This window comes from Neoarius graeffei, chromosome 21 (assembly GCF_027579695.1).
Source record: "Neoarius graeffei isolate fNeoGra1 chromosome 21, fNeoGra1.pri, whole genome shotgun sequence".
In the NCBI taxonomy this organism is placed as follows: Eukaryota; Metazoa; Chordata; class Actinopteri; order Siluriformes; family Ariidae; genus Neoarius; species Neoarius graeffei.
In genome coordinates, this window is record NC_083589.1 from 55,370,813 (window position 1) to 55,393,111 (window position 22,299).

General features: G+C 43.3%; 1 protein-coding gene across 7 annotated transcripts in view; it reads left to right on the forward strand.

The window, feature by feature from the left end:
* The window catches only part of shank3b (SH3 and multiple ankyrin repeat domains 3b), a 96,933-nt gene that overhangs the window by 18,825 nt on the left and 55,809 nt on the right, over positions 1-22,299 (forward strand). For all 7 annotated transcript variants that reach the window (XM_060903372.1, XM_060903370.1, XM_060903374.1 and 4 more), the window contains exons 3-4: positions 15,915-16,118; positions 21,329-21,400. In XM_060903372.1, the coding sequence (XP_060759355.1) occupies positions 15,915-16,118; positions 21,329-21,400 (276 nt within the window). The remainder of the gene's footprint in view (positions 1-15,914; positions 16,119-21,328; positions 21,401-22,299) is intronic.

Here is a 22,299-nt window from a genome sequence, read left to right on the forward strand (position 1 = left end):
AACTGAATCTCAAGAGAGGGTGGGTCATGCAGCAAGACAACGACCCTAAGCACACAAGTCGTTCTACCAAAGAATGGTTAAAGAAGAATAAAGTTAATGTTTTGGAATGGCCAAGTCAAAGTCCTGACCTTAATCCAATGGAAATGTTGTGGAAGGACCTGAAGCGAGCAGTTCATGTGAGGAAACCCACCAACATCCCAGAGTTGAAGCTGTTCTGTATGGAGGAATGAGCTAAAATTCCTCCAAGCCGGTGTGCAGGACTGATCAACAGTTACCGCAAACGTTTAGTTGCAGTTATTGCTGCACAAGGGGGTCACACCAGATACTGAAAGCAAAGGTTCACATACTTTTGCCACTCACAGATATGTAATATTGGATCATTTTCCTCAATAAATAAATGACCAAGTATAATATTTTTGTTGCATTTGTTTAACTGGGTTCTCTTTATCTACTTTTAGGACTTGTGTGAAACTCTGCTGATGTTTTAGGTCATATTTATGCAGAAATATAGAAAATTCTAAAGGGTTCACAAACTTTCAAGCACCACTGTATTAGAATAAACAAATTAATATCAACTTATTATTCGAATTACAGCTGGAACTACTGTCTGGGCTGCTGGTATAGGAAATGAATCAACCCCCTCATAATGGAGATTCAATAGTGCTATGGTGAAAATATGAGTAAGAGGTTGGCCACAATGTAGGGTCACACAGACCATCATTTCCATTATCACAGTCCCATTCAGAAAATGTGTGTGTGTGTGTGTGTGTGTGTGTGTGTGTGTGTGTGTGTGTGTGTGTGTCACAGAACAGAGATGAGCTTGTAGTTGGAAAAAACATTTCCATACATCATTGGACCATCTTAACTCAAACGCTTGGCGTAAAACACTGGATGGTTCTAAGATTTTTGCCTTCGTTAATTTTTTAAACTCTAAAATAAATCCCAATAAAGACTCATTACATCATCACAGATTTGCTTCATGAACTTTATTCAACGTGTCCGTAAAATTTTCAGCTGTTTATCAGTGACATAGAGTTTTTCATTCCTGAACTTTTTCACTCATATAACACCAAGTCCAAGTTGACATTATTTATTCTTCGTGTGCAACCACATGACAAAACAGTGTGACATATGCATCCGCCACCATGTTGGATGATCTACCAATCCAAAATGGTGTCTCGTGCGAACAATAACTGTGATGCATCTCCAACTTTTTCGAAATATTATGATTCTCTGGAGTCCTCTGCCAAGTCAAGATTCAGAGAAAAAGTAGAAACTTGTGGCTTCGACCCATATATGTTAAAGCCGTCCAATTATACTGAGGATTTAGCTTCATTACCACTGATTAAATACCTTGATATCAGCATGAACTATCTCGATCTACAAAAAAATAAATAAGTCATAAGTAAAACAAAGTTACTGGGTTACTGGAATGGCATCGCTAATATCTCACCTGGCAAAGTTGACCCACATTGTTCTCCTTGTGTATCCAAACTCGCTAAGGTTTGTGCTGCTTTTAATCTGGCTTTCTTGGCAGATCTTTCATTTATCCTGTTGCTTCTTGATACTGCGAGATGAGTTTTCATCTTGATCCTAATGATCGTGTCCTAATTTGAGTGTTGGTACCCAATCTGGATTTGTTTTATCGCGTCGGTTTGCTGGTGCTCCTGCAAGGTGAGAAGCAGATAAAAGCGTGTTCGTGCTAAAGCTCAAACGTTCAATTTAATCAGCAGAAAACATAGCTTTAATTAGCAATGAATTCTTACCAGATATAAAGTGGTCACCACACACGTGGGTGTATTTAGCTTTTTCCTCAGTTAAGCCCTTACGATTTATGTTTTTGAACCACAGCGTATGCACGGTGTTCTCTGGACAGTTCTTCATTTGTTTTGTCACCATTTTTAATTATTTTGGGAATTCTGAAGAACCGTTTCTCTTTGTCATGAGTAGCATTATTACCGCAATTATATACCGCACGTATATAATTCTGTGTTGCTAAGAAGGGTACGTTCCCAAGCAATTGCTGTTTGGAGAGTTGAGACAATGGCATACGTTCTAGGGGAAGACCAAGGAAGAGATGGAAATACTGCGCAAATCCATCCATCCATCCATTCATTATCTGTAACCGCTTATCCTGTGCAGGGTCGCGGGCAAGCTGGAGCCTATCCCAGCTGACTATGGGTGAGAGGTGGGGTACACCCTGGATAAGCTGCCAGATCATCGCAGGGCTGACACATAGACACACACAACCATTCACACCTACAGTCAATTTAGAGCCACTAATTTGCCTAACCTGCATGTCTTTGGACTGTGGGGGAAACCGGAGCACCCGGAGGAAACCCACACAGACACGAGGAGAACATGCAAACTCCGCACAGAAAGGCTCCTGTCGGCCACTGGGCTTGAACCCAGAACCTTCTTGCTGTGAGGCGACAATGCTAACCACTACACCACTGTGCTGCCCGACTGCGTGAAAGAAGATCTCAAAATCTTTGGATTTGATAGCCAGTCCTGGTTTAGAACTTCCTTGGACTGCCAGGCCTGGAGATCACAGCTCTATGAGGGAAAGCAACTCTGCGAAGCCAGGCTGACATCTGTGGCAGAAGAGAGACGCAAGAAGCGCCACCAAAGGACTACACGGGTCCTCCATCGTCAAACTGACGGAGACCGTTGATGATATATACTGCACACACAGTAGGCATTGTCTTTCTTCAAAGGCAATGCAATCAAAAGAAAATCACGAAGCATTGCAGCAGCTCATATGTGAAGCACTGCTATCTTGCATACATGTCAACTTTTGGTCAATCAAACCTGTATAACCAACCTCCAAAATCCGTATTTCCCTTATAAAATCCGTATAAGATGCAAATTAAAATAATTTACCTAAAATTTGAATGATAATTAACAATAATATATCCCAGTTACTTTTTATTCAATATTAATAACAATAAACCTTCAGAATGAATACAAAGCTCCAATGTTTGACAAAAACACAAAGTGTTATCAGCGTAGTTACGAAGGAAATACTTCGTTGTTTGGAGACAGGTTTCACCGAGCGGCTATTATGCACGAGACTTCATATTAGCCACAAAGTCAGGAAAATCTGTTCGTAAAATTACGTTATAATGACCAAATACAATGAAAAGTATTTTTCCAGTCTCACCTGTGAAAGGTAATCCCATGTGATCTCGTTTGGACGGTAAACCTGTTGGTACAGTTAAACGCAGCACATGAATGAGGCATCTTTATTCTTGGCTACTGTCTAGACGCTATACCAGAGACGGGTGAAGAATCTCCACTTCGCCACATCCAATATGGCGGCGAGGATGACGTATGATTCTAAGCAGAAGGCGGCGTCTATGTTTATATGTCTGTGACTTCACGGTGGGCGGGATTCTCGCAATGCGGTGTGCACATGATCAAAAGTGGAACGAAGTCTCGCTACCACAAGATAACGCGCGATTTCATAAGACTCTTTACTGGCTGTCTGTGGTGTACAGTACGTTTGTAAATGTTATGCGCTTTTTTATCATCGTGGGAATTGATTATAGCTCTAAATAAATATTGAAGTTTTTTTAAAGAATCCGTATATACTACGTTTATTGAATCAAATCCGTATAAAATATTCCGTATAGGTTGACATGTATGATCTTGGTTGTTGTTATCGTCCAACATGGCAGATTTCCAGTTTGGAAAATATGCGTGATGTCACGTGCACACGAAGAATTGGCTAATTTTTTTGTTTTTTGTTACCAAGTTATTGAAGTTTGGATTAGACACAGTAGACACATGTGAATGGTCAAACAGGCTAAACGCTACAAAAACTCTTAATAATAAATATAATAACTTTGGTAATGGCTATGTGATTTTCACCACTATAACAAAAATTAAATTTAAAAAAAATCACAGATCTCAAATTGAGAGCTGCTGGTGTAAAGTAAGAGCTGGTCTGTAGAAAAGGAAAGTACTTTGGAGGCGAAGAGACTTCTGTGTTGTTAGCTTGGCTAAGAAGCGCTAGCTCAGTGAACCTGATAAGGATATCAGAGTGATATTTTGAGCAAATCAGTCAAATTAATGATGTTATCTAGCCTGGCAAGCCAGACTAAATGTGAATATTTAGTCTGGCCTCGATCCGTAGACATTTCCGAAGGGGGTGGGAGGAACAAACCGCTGTCTTTCAAACTGTCTCTGTGCGTATAGGCCAACGCTCTGACCAATCAGCGCAACAGTGACTGTGACGTAGTCAGAGCGACAGAAAGCAGTGGGGGAGACCTTGAAATAAAACATTTTTAAAAATGCATATTAATTAATAGACAGGTTCTAGATATTAAGAAGTTTGGAGATAATGACCACAAGTTTGGAGTCTGTACCACATACACTCATTTTTTTCCCAAGTGTTTTTCAAGGGTTTGCTTAAACTGTTTTTGAGAGTTTTTATTTAGTGGTGTTTGGTGAAATAATTTCCCTTAAATTTAAAATAACGGGAAAATAAGAAACAATCAAAAAGTAATGTTTCAAAGCTGTTTATTAATTCTTCGTACTGCACAAACTAGCCCCATCCTTTTGGCTACGAGCGGAGCCAGCTGGTAGATCAGACTTTTGCCATAGCCGGTCGGCAAAACAGCGAAAACGTCCTTCTTGAAAAGGAATGAGCGGAGAGCCTCTTCCTGCTCATGTTTCAACGAGAACTCCAAGTCTAATCTTTCTAAAACTGATTCCAAAGCGGAGTCAAACGCGCGCTGTTCACTAGCCCGTAGCCATCTTTCCTGCTGTGCTTTCTCCAGCGTCGCGCAGCTTTGTCATCACTCCTGCAAAAGCCCGCCCAAAGAATCCAAACAAAAACCTTGCGTTGTGATTGGCGGGCACGATTTGATGCCCGGGGTGTTTTTGTTTATATGGTGCGAGGCTAGACCCACTCGTAGGCAAAAATATTTTTGGCCGCTAGACGGGTGGGTCTAGTTTACTAGGTTAGATGTTATCTACAAACTACCCAACAATAAACTTGCTTTAGCTTGAATTGTCCTATTTTCTGTGTGAATTAAATCCTTATTCAATTCAAGCAGTTCAAAAACGACAAGTCAGTCAAAGCTTGTGTACTGTAGCTACAAATAAACTCACTCTACGTCTGTTAGCAATGTATCATATTCATAGCTTGCTAGCTCCAGTGTCCTCAGGCTATCAGTTGATCTTCAGTCACAAAGCAAGCAGGAGAATTATTATTTCACTCAGTTATAGGAATAAAAGAGCTCTGGAGTTGATACAGCAGTCGTTTAGACCTTTACACTGACCCTGCATGAATCATCTGAACAATTATCTCAAAAGCTAATTCTTAGCTATGATATAACTTTACCTGTTAAAGCTATGCTCACTTCCTCAGGCTATGGAAATATTTATAACTCTGCCATTCAGATAAAAGACAACAGAAAGAAAAAGTGAGTTTGTTTGACGAAGTGAAAAGACAGTGCAAAGTCTTTGTTCATTAATAGTAACATTGGCGAAAGGGAGCATTGCTTTGTTTTGCTATCATGTTTTGCGTTAGCTCGCTAACTAGCTAAAAATTCTCTTTAGCTATATGAGGCAGCAGGTCAACATGTGCTTTTTGTGTGTGAATAAAATTAATTCGCTTAACAGAACAGCATTAACTTAAAAAAAAGTTATGACAGATTTGATGTTAAAGGAGATACGCAGAACCTTTATTTTTACATACATTTCTGAGTGGATAGTATCTCCATCCTTGACTCTTGTATGCTGCATAATTGGGAATAAAAAAAAAAATGTTTTTGAGAGTTAAAATCAACTGCAAAATTGGCATTCGAGCTGCCCCGCTGAGCCAGCCAGCCCTGAGTTCATGATGTCACTGCAGTAACCAGTTTTAAGGCCGAGGCCTTTGACAGCTATAGACCAAAGCCAGACTCGGCAGGCGAGAGTGGTTGCAATGGTCATTCGGATTTATTGGAGATTCTTTGGATTCCTCAAATAGTAGTGATAGTCCTGAAATTGGAGTGTGTGTACATGTTACTGCTATACACATAGAACCGTATCAGTTCAAACCATCAGAAAGTGAATCCGATAGTAACACGTCAGCCACGGAGGCTCCCACCTTACGAAATAAAGCCAGAGAACAAAGCCGTCTAGAGAACTGGATGGAACTGAACTGACAGTCTCATGTGACTCTCATTAAAACAGAATAGGTGTTATAACTTATGCAACATGCATGCATTTTCGCTGATAAAATGTAAAAGGCTAATTAAATAATCAGATGAACTGAGACAATCACATTCTGAAGCAAATTAAATAAATCTTATACCCAGGGTGCGATTTGTCAAAAAACCGGAAGGGGGGATATATATATATATATATATATATATTTTTTTAATCATGAAACGTCACAAAATTAAGGTAACAATAGGCTAACAGCTCAATAACATCCGATGATATCAAATGAATAACACTAAATGAAAACGAACACTAAACCAGAGATAGTAAATTCATCTTCCTATCTCTCTGACTAAATACACGAACACTAACACAACAAAGTTCGCATTGCTTGTCGCGTTGCTGTGATGTTTCTCTCCCTCCGGATTAAATGGACAGTGACTCGAAAATCACTAAAATACATGAATACTAAATGAACAGTTTGCTCTGATGGCGCAGTTCACATTGTGCACAGCTTTCCGATTTAAACTGTTTTTTTCTCATCCTTATACTTCCTGTTTCATGGACTGTAACGGATTTGCTTATTTATTAATTTTAATACAGAATTTACTTTGAAATTATAATCAGACACTCCAATGCCCCCCCTAAAAAAAAAAAAAATCGGCCGTGAAAAAGGCGGCATCCGTCAAAAGGCGCGCTGTTTGCATCCCTGCATAGAACGCAAAGATATTGTTATTATCTACAATGTATCTATTTGCTGGGGACGTTCGTGAACATCAAAGCTGCCACTTTGGGTCATTTTGAAAGTGAGTGCAATGTAGACCATAGAAAACTGTGTCACAACATGCCTGTCATGTCAACTTTTTTTTTGGCTTGCCTGTTTTATTGACGGGGTTGTCCCTGAGGATTTTTTTTCAGCAGAGATAAAAACCAGAGGGGGGGATGATCCCCCCATCCCCCCCCAGCAAATCGCACCCAGCTTATACCGGTAACTTAAATACACAATACAAGTTACATGTATTAATCTAAATGCAGATAAACAACGAGTGTTGTTGTTGTTGTTGTGATGTAACCAAATGAGAGTCGCATCTTACCCGTCTGTGTTCTCACTTCTTGAAGGCCGAACTTGTGGCCGATTGTTTTGAAACAAACAATCTGACTTTCAGTTCTTCGTTCATTCGCTTCTTCCACGTAAGAGTGAGATATTGCTGCTGAGGCAAGCATATCCAGCAGAGAAATCAGACAGCTGGTCCACTCATTCTCCATTTTCTCCATATTGAGTACTCCGCCATTACTGCTCGGCTCACACTTCAGGAGAACTGGTGCAACTGAACTTACTTTCCTTTTCTTGTAGTTTTCTTTTCCTTTAATTGTTGGTACTGCATCCTCTTTCAGTATGGGCTTATAGCCAACGCTCCTCAACAGATCAGAGGTTTCGTACAAGTCCTCAGTCAAATGTGCAGAGGAGAGGAGAGACCACTTCGTAGGCGCCCAATCCGTGAATTTCTCACAAAACGCGTCCAAATCTTTGCAGTTTGAACATTCTTGGGCCATGAATGCAACATAAATCCACCTTCTGTCATGTTGCTGCACCAGCCAGCAACACATCCATGTGGCATGGTGATAAATTAGTTCAAAATGGAAGATTGAAGTTGCTGTCAGCTCTGTGTTTTAGTATAGCGAAAATGGCGATGAGACCGATAGCCTTACTGCGGTGACGTCACAGATGTCAAGATCATTCACTCAGACTGCTACCTGTATGAATCACTTCAATCGTAAAAATTACTATATTAGATTTATTGTTAACGCTTAAAACTATTCCTGTGCCATTCTTGAGGTCTCAAGGCATTTATAAACAAAAAGTGAGGCCATGGTTTTGCGTATCTCCTTTAATTTAGGGTGACCAGACGTCCCTGTTTGCAGTGGCCTGTCCCTGGCTGGAGCTGTCCCCGGCTGGAGCTGTCCCCAGAAATGTCCCCATTTTTAACCATGACTGACAGACCCAAAAAAAAAGGACCGAAAAAACCCCACCCCAGACCGAAACATCTACCAGATTTCAGCAGATGCCTCACGTATTGTTTTGGGAATCGCTTTAAGACGGGCTCAGGCCGATAGCAGAGATGTTCTCTGGCGATAGCCTTTCCAGTCTTTTGATTGGTGGAGCTGAGGAACAACTTTTTAGCGGAGCGCTAGAATCTTTGCCTAAACTAAAGTCATTCATTCAGCTTTGACAGATTGCTTCATCCGCTCCTGGACAGGTGAACAATAGTCCTTACTTGTAGTCTTTTCTAAGTGACATTGTTTGTCATCTATGTTATTAAGCCTTTATGTGTAAGCTACATTTTGCGATGCTGTCTCTGACATCACATTGCTTATCACACTGTATTGAGATGTAGCGGTTAACTTAACAAACCGTAGCTTACTGTGGCTAATGCTAGTAGGAGAAAGCTCAGTGCAGCACCAATCAGTCAGCTGAAGTTGATGCTAGATGTAGCGTTGCTGTAACAGAAATCCATGTGAGGTAAAACTAACAATTCAACGGCATAAGCTAACTTACACACAAATTGGTGTGTTATCCCACAGAGTAGCTGGCTATGTAAAGCTGTAGGCTTATGGTAATGTTACCACAGCGTCAGTAATTTGTATAATTTATTGTGATGTGTCGTGGACTACATATTTTGATTAAGGCTACGTCATCAATTCAGCTACGGCTACAATTTAGGCTATGGGAGATCGTGAATCATTTGTATCCTGCGCATGCGCCAGCTCGCGTGCAGCCTGCGACGAATGCTCCTGATTTTTTTTCTCTATTTTTCCTACTTGTCTTATCTTCTTTTTCTTTTTTTGCTATTTTTCTCCGTTACCATAACACTGTAATCAAGCCACTATGAGGGTTGCAAGAGTTTTGGTGTTTTTGCTTGCAGTCACAAAACTTTTTTTCAGTGCAGCGACGCAACTCCACGCTGCCTGCATTGTTTACACCAGGGATCAGCTGATCAAACTGAAGCCGGCCACTCTAGCGACAAGACCAGAGGAGATCCCTGTGGTAATTTGGCGGAAAAAACACAGAGGATGCAGAGGAAATAAGAAGCTATGGAGGAAGAGGGTGGCTTTGAGACAACGGAAGCTTATTGAAAAATCTTATAAGTCGTGTCTCCCCTCTATCATCATGGGGAACATGAGGTCCCTTGGGAATAAAGTGGACGAGCTGACGGCACTGGCCCAGAGTCAGATGGAGTATCGGGAGTGTAGTTTAATGTGCTTCGTGGATACATGGCTGCACCGGGATGTTCCCGATGACAATGCTACAATCAAGGTTTCCACATGGTGCGTGCAGACAGAAACTGCGCCAGGAGCAGTAAGCGCAAAGGGGGAGGGCTTACCGTTCTTGTGAACAATTGGTGGTGTAACCCAGCTCACATCACCGTGAAGGAGCGCATCTGCAGCCCGGATGCTGAACTGTGTGCTGTCGGACTTCGTCCATATTATCTGCCCAGGAAGTTTTCTAATGTTATCATGGTGGCTGTTTATGTTCCCCCCTTTGCAAACCCGAACACTGCTTGTGACACTATTCACTCTGCAATAGCCCGGCTACAGACTCAACACCCGAGTGCATTCATTGCTATCTCGGGTGACTTTAATCATGTTAACTTGGACAAAACACTTTCCACTTTCACCTAATTTGTGAACTGTCCTACCAGAGAGGGAAGAACAATAGGCCTGCTGTATGCTAATGTTAAAGAGGCTTACATCTCTTCCCCCCTCCCCCCACTGGGCAGGTTAGACCACGACCTGATTTACCTCTCTCCCTGCTATGTGCCTCTAGTGAAGAGACTGCCCACCACATCAAAGATAGTGAGGAGATGGACAGACGAGGCCAACGAGACACTGCAGGGATGGTTCGAGGTGACAGGCTGGCAGAGACTGTGTGAGCCCCACGGAGACGACATTGATGGGCTCACAGATACCCCTTTTCCACCAAATCAGTTCCAGGGCTGGTTCGGGGCCATTGCTGGTGCTGGTTCACAACTCGTTCAACTTGCGAGCCAGCTGAGAACCAGTTTGCTTTTCCATAGCTCAGGGTGCTAAGGGGAGCCACGTCATTACGTCACTGTATACGTCAGTTACATCGCTGCGTTTGCATAAACCTTGGCGCAAACATCGAAGCAACAACAACATGGAGAAGAAGAAGAAGAAGCAGCAACAACAACAACAACAATAATGGATGACTGCTGCTTTACTGCATCCATGATATCTCGTCACTTATTTAAAAATGGCGACCTTTCGCGGTCTTGCTATTGTTGTTGGTCTTAACAACTCCGCCCCCCTGCTGATGTAAACGGTTCTTTCCTCTGGCCCAGCAAAGAGCTGGTGCTAGCCTGGAACCGTTTTTTCTGGCCTCAGAGCCAGTTCTTTGTCAGTGGAAACAGAAAACCCGGTTCCAAACTAAGCACTGGCCCCGAACCAGCCCTGGAACTGATTTGGTGGAAAAGGGGCAAGAGTGCATCACGGGATACATCAACTTCTGTGTGGACACCATTGTCTCAGCTAGGACTGTCAGCTGTTACCCCAACAACAAGCCATGGGTAATGAAGGACATCAAAGCCCTCTTAAATGAGAAGAAGAGGGCTTTCAGAGCTGGCAACAAGGAGGAGGTGTGAGGTTTACAGTGTGAACTGAGAGCAACGATCAGGGAGGCCAAGGAAAAGTACAGGAGGAAGTTGGACTGGAAACTCCAACAGAACAACATGAGAGAGGTGTGGAGTGGAGTGAAGACCATCACTGGTTACAAGCCAACCAACAGTGAAGGAGTGGATGGCAATATGGAAAGGGAGAATGAGCTGAATCTTTACTTCAACAGATTCGATGGCGTGACCCCAACCCACCACCACCACTCTTCTGCGGGATGGCTACAACCACATACTTCACATTCTCTCCCCTCCCCTGCCTCTTCTTTCCCAACCTTATCCCCATTTCAGGACCTCACTCGCACCTCCTCAACAGACCCCATGGCTGAGCACCCCCCCAAGAAACACCTTCATCCCTCCCCCACCCATCACCTCCACACCGATCATCAGTGAGGAGCAAGTGAGAAGACAGCTGAAGAGACTCCATGCAGGAAAATCAGCAGGCCTGGATGGTGTTAGCCCCAGTGCCCTGAAGACCTGCGCCCTCCAGCTTAGTGGAGTACTTCAGCATGTCTTCAACATGAGCCTGGGTCTTCAGAGGGTCCCCGTGCTGTGGAAGATGTCATGCCTTGTCCCTGTACCGAAGGAGCCGTGTCCCAGTGACCTCAAAGACTACAAGCCCATGGCATTGACGTCACACATCATGAAGACCCTAGAGAGACTCATCCTGGAGCAGATCCGGCCTATGGTCCAACCACTTCTTGACCCCCTTCAGTTCGCCTACCAGCCCCGTCATGGAGTAGAAGACGCAATCATCTACCAGCTCAACAAAGTCTACGGCCACCTGGACAAGCCAGCCAGCACTGTGAGGATCAGGTTTTTTTTATTTCTCTAGTGCTTTTGACACCATCCGGCTGGCTCTGCTGGGTGAGAAGTTCACAGCGATGCAGGTGGATGCCCCACTGGTGTCCTGGATTGTGGATTATTTAACTGGCAGACCACAGTACGTGCGCTTGCAGTGCTGTGTGTCGGACAGAGTGATCAGCAACACCGGGGCTCTGCAAGGGACTGTCCTTTCTCCTTTCCTTTTCACTCTCTACACCACTGATTTCAACTACTGCACGGAGACCTGCCACCTCCAGAAATTTTCTGATGACTCTGCAGTGGTTGGACGTATTACTGGTGGTGATGAGAGTGAGTACAGGACAGTGGTGGGCAACTTAGTCACATGGAGCAGGAAGAACTACCTACAGCTCAATGTGATGAAGATGAGAGAACTGGTGGTTGATCTGAAGAGAATCAGGGCTCCGGTGAACCCTGTTAACATTCAAGGGGTCAGTGTGGATGTGGTGGAGGAATATAAGTACCTGAGGGTGCACTTGGATAATAAACTGGACTGGTCCAAAAACGTGGACACGCTATACAAAAAGGGCCAGAGCCGTCTCTATTTTCTGAGATGGCTGAGGTCCTTCAACATCTGCTGAATGATGATGCTGATGTTCTACGAGTCTGTGCTGGCCAGTGCCATCCTGTATGCTGTTGTCTGCTGGGGCAGTGGCTTGAGGGTGAAGGACACTAACAGACTCGATAAGATCATCAGGAAAGCCGGCCATGTTGTAGGCGAGGAACTGGACTCTCTGACAGTGGTGTTGGAGAAGAGGACACTGTCCAAAATAAAAACAATCTTAGACTGTCCTTCGCACCCTCTACATGAGAAGCTGATCAGCCACAGGAGCATGTTCAGTAAACGGTTGATTCTTCCATGCTGCACAACTGAGAGACACAGGAAATCATTCCTACCTGTTGCAGTCAAGCTGTACAGTGCCACTGTATAACTGTGGAACACTGTCTTTACCATGCATACTGTATCCTTAACTCAGGTGCAATATATGTATATAGATAGTTTTCACTGACGTCACGGCATTCTGGGGAACGCCCCCCAGCCGCCATCTTGCAGGGCAAACAAAATGGACCATCGCCACTACCGGCTACGTTATCTCGGACGAATTTATGAAGTTATATAGTCAGTTTTGTAAAATAAAGATCAATGTCGGCAAAATCAAGCAAACAGAAGTATATAGATACATTAGATGACATCTCACGACAACGGTATGCAGCCAAACTGGCCTTGATTGGGGGAATTGACCCCTACGAAGTGGACAAAGATGCATTTTCAAGTGACTATGCAGGGCTGCCAAAGCCTGAAACTGCCAAAGCCTGCTCCAAAGCCTGAAACTGACTTCATCAAACTTTAAAGGCTGTCTGATATATACAACTTTATATATTCACAGCGCGCCTTTTGTTGGATGCCGCCTTTTTCACAGCTGAATCGCGCAGATCCGATTTTTTTTTTTTGGGGGGGGGGGGGGGGGGGGGCGGGCGTTGGAGTGTCTGATTATAATTTCAAAGTAAATTCTGTATTAAAATTAATAAATAAGCAAATCCGTTACAGTCCATGAAACAGGAAGTATAAGGATGAGAAAAAAACAGTTTAAATCGCAAAGCTGCGCACATTTGCACAGTCCTGCACACCGCTCGGGCTGCACAAATGTGCGCAGCTTTCCGATTTAAACTGTTTTTTTCTCATCCTTATACTTCCTGTTTCATGGACTGTAACGGATTTGCTTATTTAGTAATTTTAATACAGAATTTACTTTGAAATTATAATCAGACACTCCAACGCCCCCCCTAAAAAAAAAAAATCGGATCTGCGCGATTCAGGCGGCATCCGCCAAAAGGCGCGCTGTTTGCATCCCAAACACAAATCAAATCATACAGAATAGACCTAAAATGTTTTTCAAAAATGACCCTTGCGTGAGTGAAGTGACAAGTTTCAAATAGAAACGTGACAAACGGGCGATATTAAGTGTACATTACAATGTAAATGTACACTCAGCGGTTCCAGTTAGGCATTCTCCAGAGATTGTTCACATGATGTTTTGGTTTCCAAAAACAAACTTAAACACAATTGATTGTTTATTTAAACAACTTACCACTTATAAAATGATCGGAGCAGACTTTGCTGTGTTTGGAAGGCTGATAATCCTTGCGGTTGATTCTCGCAAGCCATAGATTTCTCCTTCGTATGCTGAGTTTGTTTGCTCGCCTTCGTGCTCCCGTACAGTGGGAACTCCATAAAAGCTCTGCTTGACTTCATCATCTGACCTATTACGACAGCCGTGAATACAACAGGCGTGCACCATTGCTAGCTTTAAATAGCCTGCTTGGGTTCTTTTGAAGACTTTGTACTCGCACGTTACAATGTGTGCTCAGTCACCCGTACGGTAAGCTTGACCCGCATGATGGCCGCCACTAGGGAATCCCCGACTCTGTGATGTCATGTGAAAACTATCTATAGAAGTCATTGTATATAGAATTACTTCATTTTGCTTTTACTTGAAGTTATTGAACTTATTGAAATTTCTCATCTCATCTCATCTCATTATCTCTAGCCGCTTTATCCTTCTACAGGGTCGCAGGCAAGCTGGAGCCTATCCCAGCTGACTACGGGCGAAAGGCGGGGTACACCCTGGACAAGTCGCCAGGTCATCACAGGGCTGACACATAGACACAGACAACCATTCACACTCACATTCACACCTACGGTCAATTTAGAGTCACCAGTTAACCTAACCTGCATGTCTTTGGACTGTGGGGGAAACCGGAGCACCCGGAGGAAACCCACGCGGACACGGGGAGAACATGCAAACTCCACACAGAAAGGCCCTCGCCGGCCCTGGGGCTCAAACCCAGGACCTTCTTGCTGTGAGGCGACAGCGCTAACCACTACACCACCGTGCCGCCCCTTATTGAAATTTATTTTATTTTATTTATTCTTTTTCCAGACGATTTTATCTTCTATTTTTAGACGTGTTTACTTTTTCTCTGATTCAGGAGCCTGGTAGCAAATTTGAATTTCCCTCTGGGGATTAATAAAGTGATTCTGATTCTGAATAATAATAATAATAATAATAATAATAAGTTACCATACCTTGAAATTGCTTGGATCCAAGTAAACTGTTTATTTAAATTGTGTTGTGTGTTTTGTCTATTTTTAAATACATTGTCCATTACCAGTGGCATATATGGGAATTAATTTAATATATTTACTTTCATGGGTCTAAAACATCTATTTCAGCTAGCCTACAATTTAAGGGGAATTCTAGGGGAAGCCATAGCCTAATGGCTAGAGAAACAGCTTTGGGACCAAAAGGTTACTGGCTCAATTCCCTGGACCAGCAGGACTGGCTTAAGTGCCCTTGAGCAAGGCACCTAACCGCTCTGGCAAGAGTGGTGGCATACCTTGTGTCTGATTAGCCAAAGAAAAACTGATGATGCAGATTATCAGTTTGGGCATGGAACCCAACCAACTGAACAATTTAAGAGTCTATAAATCCAAACTATGTACCCATACCTGAGATTTTCACGTTGTCTTTAATTAATGTGAACCTTGAGCAGTTGCAGAATCGGCCTACAGTGCACTCAGTGAGGAAAATCCCACTTTTTATGCAATGCATGATCATCTCATCTCATTATCTCTAGCTGCTTTATCCTGTTCTACAGGGTCGCAGGCAAGCTGGAGCCTATCCCAGCTGACTACGGGCGAAAGGCGGGGTACACCCTGGACAAGTCGCCAGGTCATCACAGGGCTGACACATAGACACAGACAACCATTCACACTCACATTCACACCTACGGTCAATTTAGAGTCACCAGTTAACCTAACCTGCATGTCTTTGGACTGTGGGGGAAACTGGAGCACCCGGAGGAAACCCACGCGGACACGGGGAGAACATGCAAACTCCACACAGAAAGGCCCTCGCCGGCCACGGGGCTCGAACCCGGACCTTCTTGCTGTGAGGCGACAGCGCTAACCACTACACCACCGTGCCGCCCCGCAATGCATGATCAAAATACATGAAAACCAGAAATGTCCCCCCTTTTTATTCCAAAGATTGAAAACATTAGATGTTTTAATGATATTTTCACCGCCGAACCGAAATGTCTCCGGTTTTCTTCTCAGAAATCTGGTCACCTTCTATTTCTAAACTTGAATAAAAACCAAAAACTGGTGCAAAAGCTTGAATTCTTCTCAGTATAAGTGTGTGTGTGTTTATATTATTTGTGCAGAAGTGTCTGCGCTTGGACTTGGAGGCTCCGGTGTGGGTGTGTAAGCAGCAGGTTTTGGTTACTCTGACGCAGAGCCTGACAGACGTGCTGAACTATGGCCTCTACCTCCCGGCCTTCAACGGCCGAGCTGGCAAGTTCCTGGATGAAGAGAGACTGCTCAGGGAGTATCCTCTCCCTACTGTCACACCTGTACCTTACCTAGAGGTGCAATAATGCAGCTAATTAACGCTATAACACACCCAATGCTAAATCTAATGCTTGAAACTAAGCTGTGGTTTTTGTAGATACACTGCAACCCTGCTATAATGAACTCCCTGGGCGACGTCCAAATAGTTTGTTGTACTGAAAAGTTCGTAATATTGAAATGTCACACTTAAACACTCTTGTTGAAATCACAAATATCTCCTTCCGATTCACTATCGCAGTTCATTGTCTGAGTTAAAGGATCACGAACGGAGGTGATAATCGATTTCTTCGTCTGTTATAGAAATGATTGAGGTTACCGGTGTATCGCTGTCACTGTCCACCCACTGACTCGCTCTGTTTTCTAAATTTTCACCATTCAGTTCATTCATGTGTTGCAAATCACCAATGATGTCATTTATGTTGGGGCGGGGGGTATAAAAATGCCTCCGGGACGCTTTAACTAGGTGTTAAGTTTAGCGGTATCAGCAGTCATTTCATTTTTTTATCGATCCTTTGATCAACGTTCTCGATAATTGTCAGTGATCAACACTAAAGCGAGGCTCGTTAAGCCTTTGGTTTATGGCATAAAGTCTCTTATTACCAGATCCTATTTAGGCCCTGTCCACATGGCAACGGATTCAGGTGACTCCGATACAATTGCTTATCGTTTAGGCCTGACGTCCACACGGCACCGGCGTTTTGGGTGCCCAAAACGCAATCTTTTTGAGAACGGGTTCCAGAGTGGAAAGATCTGGCAACGTTGCCGTTGTGAAGTCGTCTGGATGAGTAGAACGGATTTGTTTACGATGACGTCACAACCACATGACTGTGAGTGCTTCACGCCGGGTAGAAGTGTAACGAACTCGATGCGAGTTGTCAACAAATCCTATAACTTGGTTCATGAAACGCGCTTACAAAATATTTTCACTGTGAATATTTATTGTGTAATGGTGCAAAGTGAGAGAGAGAGAGAGAGAGAGAGAGAGAGAGAGAGACTCTGCCCTTAGGGCAGAGTCAATCCCGCCAGCAAAAATAGGGAAAAAAAGGAGTGATCTCACCTCTTCAGATGTTGATTTAAGTCCTACAATACATTCCTCAAAAAGGGCGTAGAAGAGCAAATGAATCCATCAATGTGTAGCATTCAATTTATTCCGGACCATTAAAGACGCCGCCTTCCGCGTAGAATCATACGTCATCCTCGCCGCCATATTGGATAGGTCAAAGCGGAGAATAAAGATTCATGTGCTGCGTTTAACTGTACCAACAGGTTTACCGTCCAAATGAGATCACATGGGATTACCTTTCACAGGTGAGAAACAACAAATTAATCCATCAACGTGTAGCATTCAATTTATTCCGGACCATTAAAGACGCCGCCTTCCGCGTAGAATCACACGTCATCCTCGCCGCCATATTGGATAGGTTAAAGCGGAGAATAAAGATTAGCTGCGTTTAACTGTACCAACAGGTTTGCCGTCCAAACGAGATCACATGGGATTACCTTTCACAGGTGAGACTGGAAAAATACTTTTCATTGTATTTGGTCATTATAATGTAATTTTACGAACAGATTTTCCTGACTTTGTGGCTAATATGAAGTCTCGCGCATTATAGTTTATGCGCATGCGTCCTTACTTCTTCTATTGTTCTGGTGTCTCCGAAGGGACCGTCTTACAGCGCCCCTAGAGGTGTGGCATGTGTATTGCATCGTTTTCAGCAAGCGTTGCGTTGCCATATGGACCTGATATTTTACTGATCGTTGCCCATTTGGACGCGATATATTTTTAAATAACATCTCGTTGCCGTTGTCGTGTGGATGTAGCCTTAGTCTGCAGAGCTTGGCATGCTTGATTTAACCCAGCTCTTAATTGCTTTTACTGATGGCAGTGATTGAAACCCGACCTCCCCTGGGGTCAGGAGGTCAAGCAACAGATTGTCTACATACAGTGGTGCTTGAAAGTTTGTGAACCCTTTAGAATTTTCTAGATTTCTGCATAAATATGACCTAAAACATCATCAGATTTTCACACAAGTCCTAAAAGCGGATAAAGAGAACCCAGTTAAACAAATGAGACAAAAATATTATACTTGGTCATTTATTTATTGAGGAAAATGATCCAATATTACATATCTGTGAGTGGCAAAAGTATGTGAACCTCTAGGATTAGCAGTTAATTTGAAGGTGAAATTAGAGTCAGGTGTTTTCAATCAATGGGATGACAATCAGGTGTGAGTGGGCACCCTGTTTTATTTAAGGAACAGGGATCTATCAAAGTCTGATCTTCACAACACGTTTGTGGAAGTGTATCATGGCACGAACAAAGGAGATTTCTGAGGACCTCAGAAAAAGTGTTGTTGATGCTCATCAGGTTGATAAAGGTTATAAAAACATCTCTAAAGAGTTTGGACTCCACCAATCCACAGTCAGACAGATTGTGTACAAATGGAGGAAATTCAAGACCATTGTTACCCTCCCCAGGAGTGGTCGACCAACAAAGATCACTCCAAGAGCAAGGCGTGTAATAGTCGGCAAGGTCACAAAGGACCCCAGGGTAACTTCTAAGCAACTGAAGGCCTCTCTCACATTGGCTAATGTTAATGTTCATGAGTCCACCATCAGGAGAACACTGAACAACAGTGGTGTGCACGGCAGGGTTGCAAGGAGAAAGCCACTGCTCTCCAAAAAGAACATTGCTGCTCATCTGCAGTTTGCTAAAGATCACGTGGACAAGCCAGAAGGCTATTGGAAAAATGCTTTGTGGATAGATGAGACCAAAATAGAACTTTTTGGTTTAAATGAGAAGCGTTATGTTTGGAGAAAGGAAAACACTGCATTCCAGCATAAGAACCTTATCCCATCTGTGAAACATGGTGGTGGTAGTATCATGGTTTGGGCATGTTTTGCTGCATCTGGGCCAGGACGGCTTGCCATCATTGATGGAACAATGAATTCTGAATTATACCAGAAAATTCTAAAGGAAAATGTCAGGACATCTGACCATGAACTGAATCTCAAGAGAAGGTGGGTCATGCAGCAAGACAACGACCCTAAGCACACAAGTCGTTCTACCAAAGAATGGTTAAAGAAGAATAAAGTTAATGTTTTGGAATGGCCAAGTCAAAGTCCTGACCTTAATCCAATCTAAACGTTGTGGAAGGACCTGAAGCGAGCAGTTCATGTGAGTAAACCCACCAACATCCCAGAGTTGAAGCTGTTCTGTCCAGAGGAATGGGCTAAAATTCCCCCAAGCCGGTGTGCAGGACTGATCAACAGTCACCGGAAACATTTAGTTGCAGTTATTGCTGCACAAGGGGGTCACACCAGATACTGAAAGCAAAGGTTCACATACTTTTCCCACTCACAGATATGTAATATTGGATCATTTTCCTCAATAAATAAATGACCAAGTATAATATTTTTGTCTCATTTGTTTAACTGGGTTCTCTTTATCTACTTTTAGGACCTGTGTGAAAATCTGATGATGTTTTAGGTCATATTTATGCAGAAACATAGAAAATTCTAAAGGGTTCACAAACTTTCAAGCACCACTGTAGGTGTCAGGAAAAGAGAAGTGATGGGGAGTATCATACACATTTCAGACCTCCCCTACCCTGAGGGGCCACGGGGCAAAACAGTTTTCCCCCCACGCTCTGAAAAGAGTCTAACTCTGCTGCCAATTCCTGCTTCTAACTGAACGGACGACATCAGAGACTGGACGGGGAGACCAGTGGGGGAATGTACAACCATTGCCAGAGAGAGGAGATGGTGGAGAGCGGTGGTGCATGCTGTGTCCATGGTCCCCGACCCTCAACAACGAGGATGGGACTAGACAGACAGATAGAACTTTTATGTATCTGCTTTCAATCACTAATTACGAACATTTTGACTGCTCCCAAGTACTAATTCTTTCAGTAGATGTCAGCCAGATGCAATGTAATATTACTAAATTTCAACACGGACCGTGCCCTGATGCTATTTTTTTGCACCACTAAAACTGGGACCACCTCCAGCGACTATTTACTTGTGCTAGTGGGTACCCCCAGTTCTTCATTGCTTTTCTCTAGTAATGCATGACCACTTCCAATTAGTAGATGTTGATAGCTTATCAGGTCTAGCTGTTCTGTAGTTTTACACAGGCAACAACCCAAGTCCTAATTACCTTGCCAGGAAAATCTAGGCCAAAGTACTGGATTGGCATGGCAGTAAGTAAATAGGAGTTGGGAGGATAATCAGACCTTGCATAGGTCCCTATGGGAGTAAGAGGATTAACTCGTATTGTTAACTTGACTACGGATTTGATTACTTATCGTTTGTCTCTGGTGGGAAGAGGAGTGCATGGCTCAGTGATGTGTGTGTGGTTTTTTGCTGACTCCAATTTATTGTCACTAAAGGCAGGGGACACGATCTTTGTTATATGCAAAAGTTCGTAGTTAAAGAGTTTGTTATAGCAGGGTTTTATATATATATATATATATATATATATATATATATATATATATATATATACACACACACACACACACACACACACACACACACACTACCGTTCAAATGTTTGGGGTCACTTTGAAATTTCCTTATTTTTGAAAGAAAAGCACTGTTCTTTTCAATGAAGATCACTTTAAACTAATCAGAAATCCACTCTATACATTGCTAATGTGGTAAATGACTATTCTAGCTGCAAATGTCTGGTTTTTGGTGCAATATCTCCATAGGTGTATAGAGGCCCATTTCCAGCAACTATCACTCCAGTGTTCTAATGGTACAATGTGTTTGCTCATTGCCTCAGAAGGCTAATGGATGATTAGAAAACCCTTGTACAATCATGTTAGCACAGCTGAAAACAGTTGAGCTCTTTAGAGAAGCTATAAAACTGACCTTCCTTTGAGCAGATTGAGTTTCTGGAGCATCACATTTGTGGGGTCGATTAAATGCTCAAAATGGCCAGAAAAATGTCTTGACTATATTTTCTATTCATTTTACAACTTATGGTGGTAAATAAAAGTGTGACTTTCCATGGAAAACACAAAATTGTCTGGGTGACCCCAAACTTTTGAACGGTAGTGTATATAAGAACCAGCCAAATGTCAACATCCTTTTGGAGAAAGTCACACAACAGTACACCAATCCCTGCAAATGGAATGGAAAGCCTGTTTTGTTTTTTTTTAAATGTCCTTCTGCTTTTGTGACTATTGGGGTCTGATTTTGTTTGTGTGTGTGTTTCCAGTTTCGCTATAAGAGACGTGTTTACACTCAGAGCCATGTGGACGACAAGCAATTAGCCAAACTTCACACAAAGGTAACGCACTTGACAGAGAGGCTATAAGGCTACGTTTACATTAGACCGTATCTGTCTCGTTTTCTTCGCGGATGCACTGTCCGTTTACATTAAACCGCCGGGAAACGGGAATCCGCCAGCGTCCACGTATTCAATCCAGATCGTGTCAGCTCCGGTGCTGTGTAAACATTCAGAATACGCGGATACGCTGTGCTGAGCTCTAGCTGGCGTCTCATTGGACAACGTCACTGTGACATCCACCTTCCTGATTCGCTGGCGTTGGTCATGTGACGCAACTGCTGAAAAACGGCGCGGACTTCCGCCTTGTATCACCTTTCATTAAAGAGTATAAAAGTATGAAAATACTGCAAATACTGATGCAAATACTGCCCATTGTCTCATCTCATCTCATTATCTCTAGCCGCTTTATCCTTCTACAGGGTCGCAGGCGAGCTGGAGCCTATCCCAGCTGACTACGGGCGAAAGGCGGGGTACACCCTGGACAAGTCGCCAGGTCATCACAGGGCTGACACATAGACACAGACAACCATTCACACTCACATTCACACCTACGGTCAATTTAGAGTCACCAGTTAACCTAACCTGCATGTCTTTGGACTGTGGGGGAAACCGGAGCACCCGGAGGAAACCCACGCGGACACGGGGAGAACATGCAAACTCCGCACAGAAAGGCCCTCGCCGGCCTCGGGGCTCGAACCCAGGACCTTCTTGCTGTGAGGCGACAGCGCTAACCACTACACCACCGTGCCGCCACTGCCCATTGTGTAGTTATGATTGTCTTTAGGCTTGCCATCCTTCCACTTGCAAGTAGTAAGTGATGTGCGCTGGGATCACACACACAGCGGCTCAGTCCCGAATCGTGGCTTGTGCACTTCACTCGCGCGCTGTGTGAGCTGCGC